The sequence below is a fragment of the Ostrea edulis genome, chromosome 7, assembly GCF_947568905.1.
Source record: "Ostrea edulis chromosome 7, xbOstEdul1.1, whole genome shotgun sequence".
Taxonomy (NCBI): Eukaryota; Metazoa; Mollusca; class Bivalvia; order Ostreida; family Ostreidae; genus Ostrea; species Ostrea edulis.
In genome coordinates this window covers 53,992,810-54,012,788 of record NC_079170.1, presented here as the reverse complement: position 1 = coordinate 54,012,788, position 19,979 = coordinate 53,992,810, and the positions used below count along the sequence as shown (strand labels likewise).

General features: G+C 34.4%; 2 protein-coding genes across 2 annotated transcripts; one reads left to right on the top strand and one right to left on the bottom strand.

Annotated features, from left to right (window-relative positions):
- Nucleotides 1–745: 745 nt before the first annotated feature.
- Nucleotides 746–9,263, bottom strand: LOC125654820 (uncharacterized). The gene is made up of 4 exons (XM_048884910.2): nucleotides 8,888–9,263; nucleotides 6,704–7,087; nucleotides 2,414–2,603; nucleotides 746–2,158 (listed from the first exon to the last, which is right to left on the bottom strand). The coding sequence occupies exons 2-4, from the start codon at nucleotides 7,030–7,032 to the stop codon at nucleotides 2,048–2,050; spliced, it is 630 nt and encodes a 209-aa protein (XP_048740867.1). The 5' UTR covers nucleotides 7,033–7,087; nucleotides 8,888–9,263; the 3' UTR covers nucleotides 746–2,047.
- A 103-nt stretch (nucleotides 9,264–9,366) lies between these two features.
- On the top strand, nucleotides 9,367–18,910 carry LOC125654821 (uncharacterized). The gene is made up of 4 exons (XM_048884911.2): nucleotides 9,367–10,987; nucleotides 13,129–13,205; nucleotides 16,833–16,911; nucleotides 17,913–18,910. Exons 1-4 carry the CDS (start codon nucleotides 10,816–10,818, stop codon nucleotides 18,203–18,205), a joined length of 621 nt encoding a protein of 206 aa, XP_048740868.1. The 5' UTR covers nucleotides 9,367–10,815; the 3' UTR covers nucleotides 18,206–18,910.
- The last annotated feature ends 1,069 nt before the right edge of the window (nucleotides 18,911–19,979 follow it).

Below are 19,979 nucleotides of genomic sequence, written 5' to 3'. Positions count from 1 at the left end.
TAAACGAGACTGTTGAAACCCCTGTAACATCTACTTATGTATCAATAGCCTGTCTCTAGTTATAAACGTACCATATGCAGAACAAGATCTTTCATATCGAACCAACACTATATGCAGGTGATAATGGAACATTACTTCATATGGGGAAGTTGACAATGGAGAAGCTGAAATCATCCCGTTTGTCATAAAGTTAAGTGTAGGTTATCAATGTTTACATACAATGCTTCCAAAATTTTCTTTCAGTGAAACTGGTTTTCTTGTTTTATGAATTTCATTCGACCATCATATAATATTTTATACTGCACCAATCTGATACAATCTATATTCCTGTCTGATTCAACACCCACCACCCAAATGAATACTTTTTTATTTTAAACGTAATTTTGATAATTCGATTGCCTAATGAATTGTAATGTATTGAACTATGACAGTATCGCATACATGACATTTGTAGATGGATATCATCTTTTGTTTTAAAACTGTTATAAAAAATGATCTATTTGCCTGACAGAATAGGCATCAAATATTGATGAATATCTGAAGGGAGACAATCAAGAAAAAAGTATTGGAAACCTGCTCTTTAGATTATGTTAATTTAAATTTCTTTAAATTGTATTCTAGTCGCACATAAGCCACGATGGCGTGATACAAGCTCCATATACACTGTATATAATGTTTTAAGACACTGCATGGCCAATGCGTTTGGTGCAAATTTTCTTTCTTTGCATAATAAGATAACAACATATCAAATTATCAGATTTTAATAAAAATAGATAGGACAACGAAACAAGATTTAGTTGCATCAAACTAGAAGAACTGGATTAATTTGAAACATCAGAACTATTAAAATAGACAGAAGTTTCTGCGAATGATTTAATGAAATATTCACAGCAAAACAAGTAATCTGTTAATATCCTCTGTTTCAGCATTTTTAGAAATCCGTTCATGTTACGTACACTGTAAAACTAACGTACACATGTCATAAAGATAATACACTTGTATAAGTTAGTAACTGGAGACAAATAATATATATAAATTATACCTTATCAAAACAAAAAATACACGCAATACGATATGGTCTCACTTCATAATACTGATAAGAATACGTACAGTTGATATATGTGACAACAAGTAATAACCAACGACAAAAGCTCGTATCTATCACAGCACTTAACAAGTATCACAGGGTGTTCTGAACACCAAAGAAAAACCTTGGCTTCAAAGCAATACTAAATTCTTACATAAACAGACATAATTCTAAGACAAATATTAAAAACAGAATGTGACATTGTGAGATTCTGTATTACTGTAAAATACCTTATCTTCCCGTGGGCGGTCTTTACATTCTAATGAATTTATATCCTCCGCGAAAGGGATAATCGACTTAGATTTATTGAACCCATTACTCTGAGAGAAAATATATACATGTATCTCAAATGATACTCAATTATTTTTTTTTTGTTAAGCCGCGTAATGTAAATTGCTTACAGATATGGTATTTTATGGTATACTAGATCCAGAGCTGACATGAATTGAGCAACTTTTACCTATGAAATGGGCATATCTAAAGTCACAATCACGTCACATAAACAGCTGTGTTCCATATTGATAATCATATGATGAGCATAAACAGCAGTAGCCTTGGGGGGGGGGGGGGGGGTACTTAATGACGTAATAAAGTGCATTCAAATATCTGTGGTAAGAAAAGATGGCTGTAGAAGAAAATGCATATAGTACGTGCGTCAAAATTACTGCTTATATATGACGAAACCTCTTCTTCATCAAACAATAATTTGTGACAGAGACTCTGATCTGTCTGTAGTGATTGTGATAATCAAGTTGCAACTTCTTAATCTATATTTCGTAAATGTCAAAGAGCTACACTTGAAGGGAAAAAATTGAAATTGAGTGATTCTTTGCATACTGGTAAATCTTCCGAACCGTGATGTGAAAAAACCCAGCCATGGTGCATTTACTTTCTTACAAGATACTGTATAAAGTACAACTGTACATGAACATCCAAAGAAATCCTGAACACCAACAGAAATCACTTGAGACTACAGGACCAGTTTATGGGGTTGTATCGTAGACGCTCTCTATCAATCCGCTGTTCTAAGAACCGGTCCGTCCTTGACTCTTGCCATTTTTTCTCCATCATCTGAAAGTAAATCATTATAAAAATGATCCTATATATCCAAAAGTTCTAAAGTATGGACTTTCAAATGTACACCCCATAGATTTCAAAGAATACGATCAAAACGTATGAAAGGTGGTGTTTTCTACCTGTAAAGTTCAGTGAAATGAATAAAAAGTTAACAATGTTTTCTAGTCCTGAATGTACCCGACATTAATTGTTTATCGCTGTAAGAAAAGATGAGCGTTACGCTTTCTCTATAGCTTATGCTGTACGTACATCTTTGTTTCCGTCTCTGAAGTTTTGTAAGTAGACATGTTTCTTGATGTAGGCGTCTGAGTCCTTCTGTCGACAGTCGTTATCGTAAGCTATGGACTGTTTACTCTCCAGACATTTCTCTTTGAAAGCGAGGCTCTTATTGGTATCTTGATCTGCCATCTGCTGTTTCAGTACATCCCGAAAGTGTTTTCTGTCAACGAAAGTTAAATTATAAGCAATGATGACGCTGTTTAAGAACACCATTAGTTTGACCGTCAAGCAACAAAGGGTTACACCACTAGAGCAGGTTAATTATGGCTTTCTCTTCAAATTGATTTTTCTAAACAGCAATATTATTATCTTCTCTAGATTTTAGCTTTCACGAACATATATAAGACATTTATAATGTTTGATTTGAATATGGTACATGTATTGAACGAAAAGATGCGTTGTACTAGTAAGCTAAATATTGTCCATATACACGTACTTGTAGCCTGTAGAATAATAATCATGTACTTGTACAAGTATTCTGAATTAGTACGCTCCGTGTGCTAGAGTTACCGAACATTACATGTCGTCACACACACACTGTACATTAAATTCAGGATCAATAATGTACATTATGTAAGGCAGTAAGTTTGCTCTGAATTTTGATGCAATTTGGTGTCAATTTCTCGCGGTTTTTTCTTCTTCTCTCGATTGCATTGAAATCTAATTCTCGATATAATTAATCCTATAAAAAGAATTTAAATAGCTTATTAACCTACAAAAGTCTGTATTCTACCAAAGTTTGAATTTGCCATTGTACAGATTATCGTAGAATTTTCTTACAGGCTTTAAATTTATTTGTAACTGTTGAATACCGTATCGATCATTGACATATTATATAAACAGCAGCTGCTGATTATCGTATCATTATAATAATATAACACTACCTGCTGATTATCGTATCATAACAATATTATAACACTAACTGTTGATTATCGTATCATTACAATATTATAACACTAACTGCTGATTATCGTATCATTACAATATTATAACACTAACTGCTGATTATCGTATCATAACAAGATTATAACACTATAACTGCTGATTATCGTATCATTACAAGATTATAACACTAACTGCTGAAATAAATCATTACAATATTATAACACTAACTGCTGATTATCGTATCATTACAATATTATAACACTAACTGCTGAAATAAATCATTACAATATTATAACACTAACTGCTGATTATCGTATCATTACAAGATTATAACATTAACTGCTGATTATCATATCATAACAATATTATAACACTAACTGCTGATTATCGTATCATTACAAGATTATAACACTAACTGCTGATTATCGTATCATTACAAGATTATAACACTAACTGCTGATTATCGTATCATTACAACATTATAACACTAACTGCTGATTATCGTATCATTACAATATTATAACACTAACTGCTGATTATCGTATCATAACAAGATTATAACACTAACTGCTGATTATCATATCATAACACTATTATAACACTAACTGCTGGTTATCATATAACAATATTATAACACTAACTGCTGAAATAAAGCATTACAATATTATAACACTAACTGCTGATTATCGTATCATAACACTATTATAACACTAACTGCTGGTTATCATATAACAATATTATAACACTAACTGCTGAAATAAATCATTACAATATTATAACACTAACTGCTGATTATCGTATCATTACAATATTATAACACTAACTGCTGATTATCGTATCATTACAATATTATAACACTAACTGCTGATTATCGTATCATTACAATATTATAACACTAACTGTTAATTATCGTATCATTGCAAGATTATAACACTAACTGCTGATTATTATATCATTACAATGTAATAACACTGATTACCATATCATTACAATCCTATGATACTAATTGCTGGTTGCCAAATCATTGCAATATATGTATTTATACTACAATATCAATATTATATTGAAAAAGGAGAAGAAAGTATTCTTTGAAAACGATGATTCTCCTCGCATTGTAAACAGCAGGACAGGGAAAGTTAAGATTGGAAATCAGGCACGTGATGACAACTTGACACAGGACTGCTCCGGTAGTACTGGGTTTCCGATTTCACAGGTTAAGCTGTTTGTAAACATACTGCTGTTTTATGATAAAATCATGAAAAATATAGAACAAATTAACTTTAGCAGCCAAAAGGGTATGTCTGTGTTTACTTTGGCCGGTAACTGTTTGTATAAAATATTAGATAACCTAATTTATTGGGGCAATTCTGTCCCATTTTAAGGGGTGTAAAATTTGACTTCTGTGCCAATTTATGATCTAATGAATCGAGATTCCTGATTCCAAGAAACCATAAATGATGTTTAAAATGCCAGCTAAATATTAGTTTTATTTTTGCTTGAGACGTAACGAAGCTTTTTTTTATTATTGTATTGTGAGGCCGATTTCCTGTCCGCCCCCTCTATCTCTGGCGTAACATTATTTTATGGTAAATTGTTGATACAAATTGGCGTAATAAAAGTTAATTTTATTCAGAAATGAATTCTTGAGAGTTAATAGAATTAATCAATGGAAAAATGCCCCCACCGTTTAATGTTTCCTTCATAGGAAATTGCCAAAGGGACAAATGTGTTCTTGCTTTTGATGTTTTGAAATATCCCGTAGTGCTTTCTCATGTTGTCTGAAATCAAACTCGCAAGAAGCGATTGCGATAAGAGATAAATCAAACTTAAAAGAAGCGACTTTAAAGTTATGTTGTGACAACATCGATAAAGAAAGAAAACTGGACATTTAAATTATTAAGTAAATAAACCACTGACTTCCCTAGAAAAATTTCAACGTATTTACAAAATGAGTCTATTCTATACATGCACGAGTAGAATTCCAAACTTGGGAATTACTGAATATACAAAGATTAGGAAGTTTGTCGCGTGTTTTTATCAATTTTGGTAGTCAGTATTTACAATAAATGTGCAACAAATGTAGTGTTTATTTCTCTGCAAAAGATTTACCCAATAATTCATCAATGTGAATGAGAAATTTATGGACCGCCCCAACCGTTCTTGACTTCCTCAGCAATTTAATCACTGTCAAGCGTCTAGGTGGCATTTTCGAGTGTGCATTCGTGTCGCTCAAATAAGACCTCCCCAGCATAAAGTGTTAGTTGTTCTTAATCAACTCCACAAACTAGGTACATTAGAATTGAAGACAAGCTTATCTTTTATATGTAAAGGAATCAAATTATACGAATTTCCTGTCTGAGAATGTATTGATTACATAGGAACGATTAACGATCGAAACAGTTTACGTAAGAGTGGATAATTTGTCATTTCCTATCTGGCGTCCTTAGATACGGATAATTTTAAATAGAACTTTTAACACCTGAGTAAAATAACGACGGTATATGTGGCAACTTCGTAATCTGTTCCACTTTGATATAACCGTTTGGATTTTTGACATAGCAAATAAAGAAACAAACACAAGCTGTGTCAATAATGCCCGTCTTGACTTTAAGTGTACTCCATGTGAGAGCAGAGATGCATGTATTGTTAATTTCAACAATACAGGTTTCTTTAAAGGATCAGACTGCTGTTACATTGCAGGATTTGTTGTTGTTCCAAATTTTGCTTTTGAATAGTATTACTTTAAAATCATTATCTTTTGTGAAGACAAAATTAACCCCGTGGATATATTGTACTTAAACTATTTTAATTTCATAAATAAACACATTAACTTTATAGTCTAGGATCATTGCATGTACGGACTCCCAAATTGTAACAAAGCCTGTAAAAGAATTTGCAAAGATTTGCTTCTCTATGCTTCGTGTCACCATATAACAGAACAATAAATAGCATGTGCTGTAGCCAAAAATCATCAGAAATACAATAAATAGCATGTGCTGTAGCCAAAAATCATCAGAAATACAATAAATAGCATGTGCTGTAGCCAAAAATCATCAGAAATACAATGATAACCAACATTATTATAGTAAACAGGGCTGTTACATCTACAACAGATCTCTTCACGATGATTCAGATTATGAATACCGAATTCTACTTATAACATAATACTACGTGTCATTTTGCAATGTCTTCTTCCACTTTAATAAGCTATCAGCTCAACCCTTACAAGTATCTCAATATTCCATGTGCAGTTGTATATAAATGATAATTATATCCGAGCTCTTCACATTTAAATGACCGCGGTACAGCGAGATACTGTGTATATCGTAAGTATCTGTCCCAGTCCTTCTGAGCCGGGACATAAATGACTCTCACCTATATTGCTCTTTTTCAGCAGGTGCCCCGTAGAAGGCTTTGGCCCAGGCTGAGTGATACCGTCGATGTTCCCGCTGTTGCATCAGGATCCGCCTCTGATCATTGTGCCAGTGTTGTTCTACGGTCTCCCAATGATCCTGGATTCTTTTACGGGGTGGGGGTGGAGCCAGGGGGTTGACCCTGGGTGGGATATGAACCAGACTCATGGAGCTTGAGAGTTCCCGCGGGGGATAGGCCCCGTACATGGTGTTGGACCGCTGTATCGAAGGAGGGACGGGTGTAGACAAAGGAGTGCGAGAGATCTTTGGCAACGTTGTGGTAGCTGCCATTTTGGGCTAATTTCTTCTATAACTGCACTAATGATACCTAACAAACAAAATGCATCTGAAAGAAATGAAATTTGAATTAAGTTTTCATGAAATATCTATTATACATGTATAAAGCATTAAATTTTCATTGTCGACGTCTGTTGTGTTGCGCTAGTCAGTCATCATGTTGGAACAACCATAGAAAGACATTATGACGTCACCATGAATGCATGATTTCATTACAAATTATTTTTTTTAAAAAATATATGAGAGTATAAACTACAAGGTTTCACGTCGGCATGCTTCAGAAAGTAGCATATTTCACTGCGCCGCATTCATGAGGAAATGGCTATCATTACAATTTGTAGATACACTGTATATCAGAGGCAAAAACATGGAAAATATAGATACATGTATAGTCAAATAAATTACACCATGTTTTAGTTCTTATTTATAAGAAAATGATATTGGAATGTACTCTGTTAAAGACTGCTATCATTAAACGAGTTCTGGATGAACAACCTTGGAATTCGAAATCGTGGCATCTCTGATCATAATGAAATGTTTTACGGGGGATGTCTGTTGAAATAATGAGTGTGTCGATATGCAAGTGTATTTACCGTTTTACAAGTAAACATTAAAATAAATCATGCATTCCCAACCTCAACTTCAAATGCAATTAAATCATCAATTCGATCGTTACAAAAACAGTATTGAATTCAACACATTGAGAAACGCCGAATTTCGATATACATTAATTGCTAACAACGCCGACATCTGAAATATATATATTGGATTTTAACAATACTAGCCAGGATTTAAAGCCTGTCTCGAATATCTCATTGAAATATTGGAAATAATTATTCCTCTTTTAAACTTCAGTATGGAACCCCATTGAGTCGGACTTACAATAGTGCAATTCTTTTACAAACAAAAGCTTAATCCCGATAAGGGTTCGAAATGAAATTGAATTATGAACTTTTCACTGTCGCTTAGCTATTTTTTGGGGGGTGCGATATCTATTCCCCAATTCGATTTATAACTTAAAGCCAACGTGAAATATGCAGTCATATTACTGACAAATTATCTCTAACTTTCGGAGTATGCACAAACACATACTTACGCAAGGATTCGTTTTTATGCATAATTCAACCGCATGAAAAATATAAAGGGCGGCATTTTTCAATTGATAGAGCTCACGAAGGTCGATCAATACATTGTTTTTCTTTCCATAGGTATTATTTTCTCAAATCAGACATTAGAAAATTGACGTGGTTTATTCTGAATGAATAGACCTTTTCGCTCAGTCCCGGCTCGGTTTCACTGCACACAGACAGGGAGCTTTTAAAATTCCTAACGAAGGTTAAAATCAATGAGAGGAACGAGTTAGCAAATAACCTCTAATTTCCAGGATTCGTGGATTTGTTTGTTCTACAGACCTCTTTATAGATATTAGCTTTTTAACGCTTTGACAAGAACAACACCAAGATTTTACATCAACATCTTTGCATCGTTTTTCCTTATTTATATTTCACAATTTGTAGGTGTCTGAAGATGATTTGTGTAACGAGTTGTCGGATATAGTTTCATTAGTGTAGGTAGAACTGTTAAAAAGAATGTATGCTAAAGTGACAGCAACCCATTCAAGACATCTAGTAGTTGTGACTATACGACAAGATTCATTGAATGTATGGTACACCTTCCATAAAATTTTCTTTAAAAGATGTAATGTTTCCATGTGAATAACACCGCTTACATACCAGCGAAATCAATTTATATCAAAGGTAAAAAGTAGAAGCTTTTATGTGGAACATGACACAGTTTTTCATAGAGGAAATTTCTCAATTAACCATAAACAAATACGAAATACACTTACCTAATTAATCTAAATAAATCCATTAAATAATTCTTAAACAATACGTTATCTTCTACAATTACGGTCCCATATAGTATCTACATACGAATAGCCATATTGCACAAAACTCGGAGATTAAGGTCGGTCACATGATAGCCACGTCGCTACGGAGACGTCGGGTAGACTCGATCGAGAAGAAATTCAAGGATTGCGAACAAAAAGTTAAATCTCTTTAAATCGGATTTCATTACATGTTCGGCTATGGGACGTATTAGTTTATGTTTTTGATATACCTATTATCCTTCAGTCACACGTACGTTTAATTCAAGTTTGGCGGACTGAGAAAATAAATTTAACACCTGCAGGTGAAGTTTGCTGTCAATACATATCACACGTTTTCAATGTTTGTAAATGACTTAGAGGAGTAAAGGGAAATTTAAATTCTCACAAGCGAGCGTAAAATGAGTAAATGTTGATCTATTAATAAGCAATACAATCTTTGATATACTAGTACATGTAAAGACGTTATTTGGACGACAGATGATCGGGGAGGTAGATCAATGTTGCTAACGCGAGCGGATTGGTTATTGATTCTTTTGTGAGCGAAGGTAATAAAGGTCTTATTTCCGGATACAGCATTTTATATCCAGTTGATGCAACTGAGGAATGTTTGTAATCCGTGGATAAACGACTTATGGTAACGAGTAATACATGTATTAAATATGTCCAGCAATACGTAAGCTTGGAGCCATGAGCTCTTTGTGTCAGAGGTACAGATGTTACATGTATAGTAATTTGAACACTGACGTGGGATACATATCTCGGAGAAGAAGACGATAAAAATTCTAACGCCATTTTGGAGTTATGGTACAAACGAAGAAGAAAATAACCTGATATAATATTTAATTGTTTATGTTCCTTTAAAATCAAGCAATACTCATCGATGGTGAAATGCATGCAAATCGGTTTGAATTTCAACCACAATTAGGTGATTAAACCGCGTATGGGAAACTTACTTGTTCTTTTCGCGCCTTTATGTTATCTAATGGGAAATGACGTTTTAAACTTTCGTGCACCGTGAATAAAAGTAAAATTAGTTTTATTCACTGAATTGAATATGTAAATATTGATAAAAATGTGTATAGTTTGAAAACCCATAATCTCTGCAATCAGTGGTCAAATGATATCCAATATTTTGCCGCTGTGATTAATATTAAATATTCGAGTTCTGACTAACAAGTTTGTCAGTTATGTAGCACTTTAAGACAAGTACCTGTCTAAAGAGCATAATAATGTGTAATGAAAGCATCCAGTTTCCAATAAGGAATACAAAATGAATTCTAGAAGTCATATCAATGGTATTGCTTTTTTGCGCGGGGGATGGGGGAGGGGGGGGGGGCTTTTACGCTTCCCTATTCCCTAACCTTATCAATAATAGCTTCATGATGAGATCATGACCGTTAAATATGCATGTATACTTAAGACACCCCTCCCCAACCGTTCGTAACTTTCACCGTAAATATTGTGTTTAACAAAAGGTCCAATCGATGGAGAAAGAGAGGAGGGGATGCACTAATCACATAAAAAAATATAATTTCATCTTTTTCCTTTTTAAGTTAATATCTCTCTAATATTCTATTTTCTCTTTCACTCTTAAATCATTTCCTCCTCCCTCGTTCTTTTAATGAATGAGGGGGTATGGATATGCCTCCTCTCAATCCGCCACTGAAAAAAAAACCTCAAAGACACCTCCGTTGTCTTATGTGTGTAGATGCGCATTAATGAGATTTAACTCACCTCATGAGTGCATCATGTGCACCAGATTATAAAGTCCAACGGGATCACGATAATTACATGTAGATACATGTATCTAATACATTGTCATATATTTGTCATTGTATAATAATATCTTTGTACAGTTTACACAACTGATCATGATGTACATTTAGATGACAAATTTCTTATCTTACGAGGAGCTATATTTAGTAACATTATGCATGTGTAAAATCTACTATTGTATATACTATTGTGACTGCACGACTGTTGGCATTGCCTCTCACGCGGGCACCTGCTGCTGTTGGATATCGGATACAGACATGACTAAGGTTTCCGTGTATGGAGGTAACTATTTCTTCCTGTTAAATAAACATATAAAAAATATTGATTTAAAAGTTCATTAATTACTTACATATATGAAATCAAAGACAAGATTAGTTATGAATAAAACTTTTAAAACTTTACATCTTAAGTTCAATTTTAAAAATATAAATATCATGTGGGAGGGTGGGTGGGTGAGTGGTTGTGGATGTTCGGTGGGTTTTTCCCCCCAACTCTGTTAATCAACTAATTTCCGTTCCCTGTAATTAACATTTCCCTGATGGGTTGATTGCAGTAAAGATAATTGATTCTAACTACATGCACTATATATGAGCTACATAGAAACGTTGTACAGGGATGAGAAGGCATTAGATAAAGATGTCAAGAAGATGACACGAATGTTGCTGTTCCTCGTCATCCAGGGCTATCGTTTATCGTTACAATCAGTATGTGGCCAGACTTGTTTTCAAATTACAGTGTGAATATAGACACGTTCGTTTATGTATCTAGTATTTATGTTTTTATTCTCTATCTCTTATTATCAGCAACACTGACCTCTGTATCCATGTCCTTAAACTTGCTCACCACAAAACCACAGACTGATTTCAATGGTTACGTTTCACAAATGAAATATAATGCATGCATATAATTCGCAATACTAATAGAAATTGTAACAAAAATGACTGCTTTTATATTGAATGTTTAACTGGAAAAAAGAAACTATGTAAAATGTGAACATCTATATCTAGCTGTGTATAGGTATATGTAAAATGTGAACATCTATATCTAGCTGTGTATAGGTATATGTAAAATGTGAACATCTATATCTAGCTGTGTATAGGTATATGTAAAATGTGAACATCTATATCTAGCTGTGTATAGGTATATGTAAAATGTGAACATCTATATCTAGCTGTGTATGGGTATATGTAAAATGTGAACATCTATATCTAGCTGTGTATAGGTATATGTAAAATGTGAACATCTATATCTAGCTGTGTATAGGTATATGTAAAATGTGAACATCTATATCTAGCTGTGTATGGGTATATGGGCTGTCAGCATCAGATATATACACTAAATGGCTAGGAACAAACTAAACACTTAACGGGGAAAAATTAATATTTGTAATCATTTTATGGGAGAGGGGTAAATTTTCAGAATGATTTTGAATGGTAAGTACAAAAGTGAATTTCTTAACCAGAGTTTTCCGAAGAACGCAACAAACTGTGAACCATTCAGATATTTCAATAAACGCCAAACAAAACTGGGGTCTTTTTAATCTTATTCTGTGGTTATACAAACTCGTGAAACCAACAGTAAATGACTTAAAAGCGTAATACAGGTAACACGATAAATTCAATGCCCGGGGGCACAAAACTTTGTTTCTAATGAAAGTCTAAGTCTTTGGTACACATACATATTTCTACCCCCTTCCTCCTGAAAGTAGAGGTATGCCCCCCACCCCCACCCCCTCACTCCCCCCCCCACCCCACCCCAAGCTGCTCCTTAAGCTTAAACCCTTGAAACTACATTGTATCATTATTTCAATTGAAAATGGAGCACATATATTGAATAATGATGATGCATCAGAGAGGGCTTCCAGAAAGGGGCGGGACTGGTTAAAATCTTTCCGGCAAGTAAATCAGAGTTATCCTTCCTAGCGATTGTTTATCACAAAGTAAAATAATTATCACGTATTCAAAAAATGCTAAACACGAGGACGAGAAAGGAACTGTAACAGAATTAAGATTGATGTCACCATAGTAGGGTTATCCTTTAATGATGTCTTCTTGAATTATTATAATTTGTTTATTTTTTCTACCAACGTCAATTAGCGATCAATGTGTGTGACCAATATTAATACTGCCCGGTCATCATGTCACTGGTATAACTAAGATTTGTACAGAATTGTGATCCTTGTTGTTTTACATTCTCCCTAAAGTTTTTACATTCTTAGTGCATATATCTCTCATTACGTATCGGTATGGTACGAAAGTTTGATATTTTCACCTGACGAGTCGGCGCTTGACCTCATTTCGACACACCTGAGGAGAGTATTTACCTTCGGAATGGTTAGCAACAATGCTATCACAGGTACGATCAGGTAATTACGAAATAACCGGCAAGGAGGAATATTAATGTCGACCGATCTTTGATTTCAGCTCAGCAAATCGCCATCATGGACCAGCTGACCTGTACTGTAAGGGATTCGTGCGCTACAGTTACTGGCAGCCTCTATGTAAGTAACTTATACAATTGTATGTATATTTGTTTACAGTATTTAAATAAGCATGACGTCAGGGGTCCGACCTCGACATACCTGAATTTTGTGTTGGATGTTGATATATGATCAGTTGCCTTCAGAAATTACATTTTTCTTACAAAATGGACTTGTATAAATGTAAGTATCCCTGGTCATACATGTGAACAATGCGGGCAGAATCGATTATCTGCATGGGCCTGTTGCAACAATGTTCCCTTGAGGCCGAAGGAATACAGAAGTTTACGAATCGTAAATTACTCAACTATACCCCTCCCAATAATATGTCTAATTTGGGCGGGGTGTCTCTCGGGGCTCAATTTATTCGTCGTCAGTCTGTTCGTTTGTCGTACCTTCGAACTTCTTAGTTGTGTAGTCTTTGTGTGAGGGTCCCCAATAGAAAGGTGTCGCATATAACAAGTGTTCCATAACTACGGGAGCGTAGTAGTGCTCCAGGCTACGTACACTTGTTTATTTTCCACACTTTAAACTGTAAAATTTACACTAAATCTATAATTGACACGTGTAAAACTGAAATTTTATACATAAATCTGTAAAACTTGCACTTTGATCCGTAAAGTATACACTTAGATCATAAGTATGAATTATTATGAAAATAAGGTCCTCACTTGAAAACTGGGAGGCGTTAACTGTAAGACTGGACAAATTATGTACCCTAACATTCATTTTCAAATAAAGGAACAAAGCTTCCGCAAGAAAGATCGAAGTGGATAAAAATTGCAAAATTGATCTAGAGTGACCCACAAAGATATCATATATCTGACAGAGAAATGAAAATAGAAACAGAAAACTCCGAACAGACGGATGTACAGATATCGCTGTATCATTATACATGTACGTCCTGTCTGAAGACAGGCTATAAAAGATTACTGGCCCTCTTTCCGTTACATTGGTTAAGCAGTGAGATAGCTGTATCTGTGGAGGAAATCGGGATAGACCGGGGATGTGTGTACAAGAACATCATTTTTTGTATTAAATTTCTCTGGTGTAGCATACCTCCTTAAGCGTGTCGTACTGTGGTGTAGTATAAGGCGTTTTGTGTTCTAGTACAATGTATCGATATTTTGGAATGAGTGCACAGTATATACTACTGTTTACATGGATTTTAAGAACAGATGACAGTGAATTCTTTAATCGAAGATCTTCTTCTATGGAATATATCACACCCTAATCAAATTTTTATCAAAGATCTGCATCTTTGGATTTTGTCACACCGTAATCACTGACAAAAAGTATTTCAAAAATTACTTACAATGATATACACTCGTTTAAAATGTACTTCCAATTTCTATAAACCAACACGACATACATACATAATGGTATCTTCTGATATTGATTAATAAAATAAACATTCACTCTTGTTCTCAGTAATAAGCTTATATGCTTTTTCAATGTGTTATATTTCTCGATAAAATTACATATATTTCAACTTGACTTGTCTGTGTGACGGAGGATATACAACCAATGGAATTGTTCATTATTAACAAGTGGGTGAAAGTATTCATGACACAGATTTATCTCATGTACCTTGCCTGTCTTTCAAATTTAAGTCAATGTTGCTGTAAATAATGTTCCGAGTCTTGACTGGAGAAATAAAGGAATTAAGTCAAAATATCTGCATAGATCAAATTTGAATTTCCCGTTTCATTTTTTTTTAAAACTGGGTCAAAGTAATATTTCCCTGCTTTTCGTCTGATCAGAATGTTTTTAAACAATCTAGCAGCCAGAAAGTCATAAGAACAAACAAGAAATTAAAAAAAAAAGATACAATCAGATCAACTATTACGAGTGATAGCTTGGATCCGTATATTTCTAAAACCCGATTGCATGTCATTATGGAAGGAAATAATATACACGTACATGTACATATATATGTGCGGATTTAATCTCTATGGTTCGATGTTTTGAACCACAAATTTTGTCCACTTGATACATGTAAAATGTGTCGATAAGGGGATCCGGTACGCCTTATTTCATTACAAATGCGTTTTTTTTTTTTACAGGGGTATCTGGTGTTAAATCAGTTGTTCTTGTCACCCGGCCATCTGTAATGCATATTTAAGGAGTTCCCAACACCAACAAGATTTATGGTGTTAGAACACTATATTCATATTTAAAATGATATTTCCCTCGTTATTCAAATGTTTTTCAAATAGATTAGGGAAAACGTTTGAAACCATATCAGCTGCATCAAAATTCTTTCTGCTTCAGATGAAAAATATCAGCTTTATATTTAAAACATCCAATTCACTTGCTCTCACTGAAAAGTACCGGTAGTTCATGATTTTTTTTTTGATCCGCACCCCAACGTGTTAAAGTCAATAGCATATAAATATCATACATTGTATTTTCATTGAGCCACCAGATGGTGCCCTCCCACTAGTACTGTGTGTAAGTGGAGGCGATTATCAACCTGTAACTGTTGATTGAAGAGATAGGCTGGGATCTTAACTTCTATTTAATGTGGCTCGTCATGTCGGGCAGTATGTGTCATTCTCTGTCCTTTGGATGTTTTTGTTTTACTTTAACAATATTGAAGGTAAGCTGATCAGACTATCGTAGGTTTAGCATGAGTAAGATATTTGTTTTGCTGGTTGACACGTGTTTAAATTTTTCAACACGTGACATCAGACATTGTGGGTGAGGGATGGAATGACTCGACGAGTATAACGTACATTTTTGGTACAACATAGAGGAATTAGTCCCCAAAATCGACATCTACCCCGGGTACATATAGATACCAATTTCAATTGACCCTTGGGTCCTTAAAGACTCTTTGCTTTACACTTATCAGAAATATCTTTTGAACCAGAAGAATATATGTATCCTTTTAGGTTATGTACATGTAGTAAGTAATATAAAATAATGCGGTACTGTATGAAAGTATGTAATATATCTAAACCTGAAAATTATCTGACTGAAGTAGATTGTTTTGTTAACTGATGCTATCTTACTTTGAGAGAAACTCTTAGAATAACAAAGATGTCGATAAAAGACTGAAGAAATATTATTTCATCGCACTATCCAAGGACAGATCACATTTTAAGCACAAAGGAGACGGGATCACATTTCGTATTTCTTTTTCATGAAAACCTCAGTCTCAGCACCTAGCGCATCGTCGGCTACCCTCGGCTGAGTAGAAGACGAGATCAGCCGTGGGTATTCGACAATACACCTAGCGCATCGTCGGCTACCCTCGGCTGAGTAAAAGACGAGATCAGCCGTGGGTATTCGACGATATACAGTTTTACAAGAAGAGCTGTCTCCATCTGAGGTGTGGGATTTTTTCTGCATATGTAATTTTTGCAATCTCTACCCAGAGTTATCGTTCCTTACACTCACATCTACAGTGTACCTCTGTCAACTTCTCGATGGTTTTTCAAGATTCTTTAAAAACAGCAAAAATGCTCAAATAAAACTGTTTTCGATTTCAGATGCAAAAATACAGCTATTGGAATACCATAACGTGCAAATTACAGCCATTAATCAAATTACAGGCATTAATCCCCTGTATTTATCCCCCTTTGTATGCATTTGACGTTAACGAAACATGCAAATTTCAAGTTCTATATGATATCATTTCAGGAGGCATGTTGTCAACTTCACAATCAGGGAGTAGAGGGCCGACTGTCTTCCCCTCAGTATGTCACACCTTATCTGGAGGGTAAGTATCATTCAAACAAATGGTGGCGGTCCTTACATCCCTAGATGGACCAGAAGTCCATCACAGGTTAACGCCCAACTGAAGCTGGTACATATATACATCTATCTGCGTGGATTAATATGATATTGATAAAGTACTTTGTACAGAATCGTCTCATATCAAGGTCACAATATTTTACCCATGGTTTGCGACAATGCTTGTCCAAAGACTCAACACAAAACATTAAATCTGATCCTAATGACATTATTCGGTAATGATTCCTCTGACCAATACGTCAGGGTTATTTTCTATATATATGCAAAACTGAAATCTACTTCGAAAATATTCATGTAATGTCATCAAATATGACAACTCAGCTTTTTTTAATTCTTCACTTTTTCTGTTTAGTTTAATTATATTCAAAATTAAATAAATCTCAAAAATTCATATCTACTAAATCAAAATAAGTGAGGGGTACTTTGAAAGGTATTCACTTAGTGAGTGCACGTAAATGAAGGTAGCTACAAAAATGTCACACTCGCTAGTTTTTCACATTCTGACATTTCAAGGGGATACCATTCCAAACGGTCGTCTGTTTGGTGCAACTATTTGTTTTTCGAAGCCCTCACTGATTCCAACAAATAATCTACGTATATCTTAGTAGGTCTTCTTCGATTCCATTATGCAGACTTAAAATATATCAGATTATGTTTAAATTCAGTGATATAACACGATGATATTAAAACCCCTCTCCGGAATCGATATATAATTGATTTACATGGTGGGAAAAACCATATGATATAAAATAAATGTTTGCTCCCCTAATCTTTTTTAATATGCAGTGTCAATGTGTTGTGTTCCATAACATTGATCTGCGACATTTTTTTCAAATCCCATTCAATCGGGTGATATGAAGTACATGTACACCAAACTGCGGTTTTAAGTTTTCAGAAATATGCCTGTATAAACAGAGAAATCCATGTCTCTGGTATAAAATTAATTTGTTTCATGCTCTTTTTCAGATGTGAAGGAAACTTTTATCATGGCTGTTGAACAAACCTGTCTCCTGATTGCTGGAATCTTAATGTTAATCACTATCATCATCTTGATAATCGGAACTATAATAGTCTCGTGTTGTTCTCGCGATGACGAAATTGACTACAAAATGCTTCCACAAGGCGACTGGCTGCCAGAACACCTCGACTATGACAGTATCATTGACCTCCTACAAAACATTCATAAAAGCAAGAAATTTCAAGATCTGCAGGACTTTTTAGCACAAGGGAAGCATTTAACTCATTTAAATGATAGTTGAGATGATTTTTGTCATGCCTGTCGAGTCGCGTCCATAATGTGTGAGACGGATTAAAATGGCTACCCGACGTGACGTCGCCTTCCATATTCTCAGGGAGACTCAGTTATTGTTATGCCAGAAAGGTTTTGACAAATGTTTGATTTCTTCGGCATACAAAGGCAGATTTGTACTCAATGATCTTCCTATTTAGTGGTGCACGTGTATTTGATGTAAATACTCACATAACCAGGAAATCCAGTTTGAACCCGGTGCTGTACTTTGTATAAATGCTCTTACATGTATGTGCTGTTGTTTGATTCTTTTTATTTCTAATGGTCATATATTATCAAGGGGCTGTTTACAAGGCGCTTACATGATATGTGTCTCCCTCTCTATCTATCTATCTCCCTCTCTCTCTCTCTCTCTCTCTCTCTTTCTCTCTCTCTCTCTCTCTCTCTCTCTCTCTCTCTCTCTCTCTCTCTATCTGTCTTATTTATACATCTCTTTCTGTCTGTTGAGTATCATGAGATAGATTTGATGTGTTCACTTTTTTTATCATAAGCTAATCAATAAATAATTGTTCAATATTAATTTTTCATACAATAAAAGGTAAACATTGTAAAATATGGAGGAGCGCCGAGACTGAAATCAAATTTTCAGAAGAAGGCTGGGAGATTGTTTATGTACTTTTTTAAGCTTAGGGTGAATAAAATGATTTTCAGTTTGTTTTGGATTATTTTCTATTTTGATGGATTTGTTTAATGTAATACCACATCAGTAGATAAAGTTTGCTCCTTTCGTTGTAAATACTTCTGGTTTCTAGAACTATTACACACTTCTCCTACCTGATAATGAAGTATTTCAGTAATTTTACAACCTGATAATGAAGTATTTCAGTAATTTTACAACCTGATAATGAGGTATTTCAGTAATTTTACAACCTGATAATGAGGTATTTCAGTAATTTTACAGCCTGATAATAAGGTATTTCAGTAATTTTACAGCCTGATAATTAGGTATTTCAGTAATTTTACAATCTGATAATGAAGTACATATATTTCAGTAATTCTATATTGGAATAAGAGGGTTTATACTCTATTATAAAAATATAATTATTATGAATGACTTCTTCATTCCTAATTATTCTAGTTGTCCAAACCGTTTGTTTAATTAATCTGTAGAGGTTATATGAAATCGATGCAATTTTCTAAGTATAATAGTTGTGGTTTCTTCATTTTAAAAATGACATTAGACTTGCATCCTTGTAAACAGAATCAGTTTTCGCGTGTATCACCTTCGTGACCTACCATTTCGACCTATGGATAAGGAGGAACAAAAACAATATTTATTTTTGGACCAAAATTGTACGTGCAGTAGCATTGATTGGGGATAATTGTTAAGTTTTAATGCGACTTATCTACCTTTTATTGAAAATGTGTAATTTCAGTGAACAATTACAGGAAATGTATTTTGAAATATCCACCCCCAAACACAAGATACGGATACATGTCTTGGTATGAAACCAGCCTATTCTCTGCATTTATATAATGATACATGTAAGTATCTTTTTTACCTATATTGATTATTTTATTGGAGTTACTGCCCTTGGAAAGCACACCATACTGCTGAACGCTGATATAGATTAAGTCTGTTGATTGACCTATCTAATTGTTAATCAGTCGCCTCAGGGAATTATCATTTTGTTCACCATTTTTTATTGTTCAGCTTGAGAGTGTGTGATAAAACCACCGAATTGATATTGTAAACTACAAAATACATTTTTTTTTCTCCAGTG

What these genes read in the sequence shown, in the direction of transcription:
- LOC125654820 (XM_048884910.2), bottom strand. Translation starts at nt 7,032, where the DNA reads ATGGCAGCTACCACAACGTTGCCAAAGATCTCTCGCACTCCTTTGTCT. An exon ending in GCTGAAAAAGAGCAATATAG is followed by an intron (nt 2,604 to 6,703) that starts GTGAGAGTCATT and finishes TTTCGTTGACAG; the next exon opens with AAAACACTTTCGGGATGTAC. An exon ending in TCAGAGACGGAAACAAAGAT is followed by an intron (nt 2,159 to 2,413) that starts GTACGTACAGCA and finishes ATTTACTTTCAG; the next exon opens with ATGATGGAGAAAAAATGGCA.
- LOC125654821 (XM_048884911.2), top strand. Translation starts at nt 10,816, where the DNA reads ATGACAAATTTCTTATCTTACGAGGAGCTATATTTAGTAACATTATGC. An exon ending in TAAGGTTTCCGTGTATGGAG is followed by an intron (nt 10,988 to 13,128) that starts GTAACTATTTCT and finishes CTTTGATTTCAG; the next exon opens with CTCAGCAAATCGCCATCATG. An exon ending in TGTCACACCTTATCTGGAGG is followed by an intron (nt 16,912 to 17,912) that starts GTAAGTATCATT and finishes GCTCTTTTTCAG; the next exon opens with ATGTGAAGGAAACTTTTATC.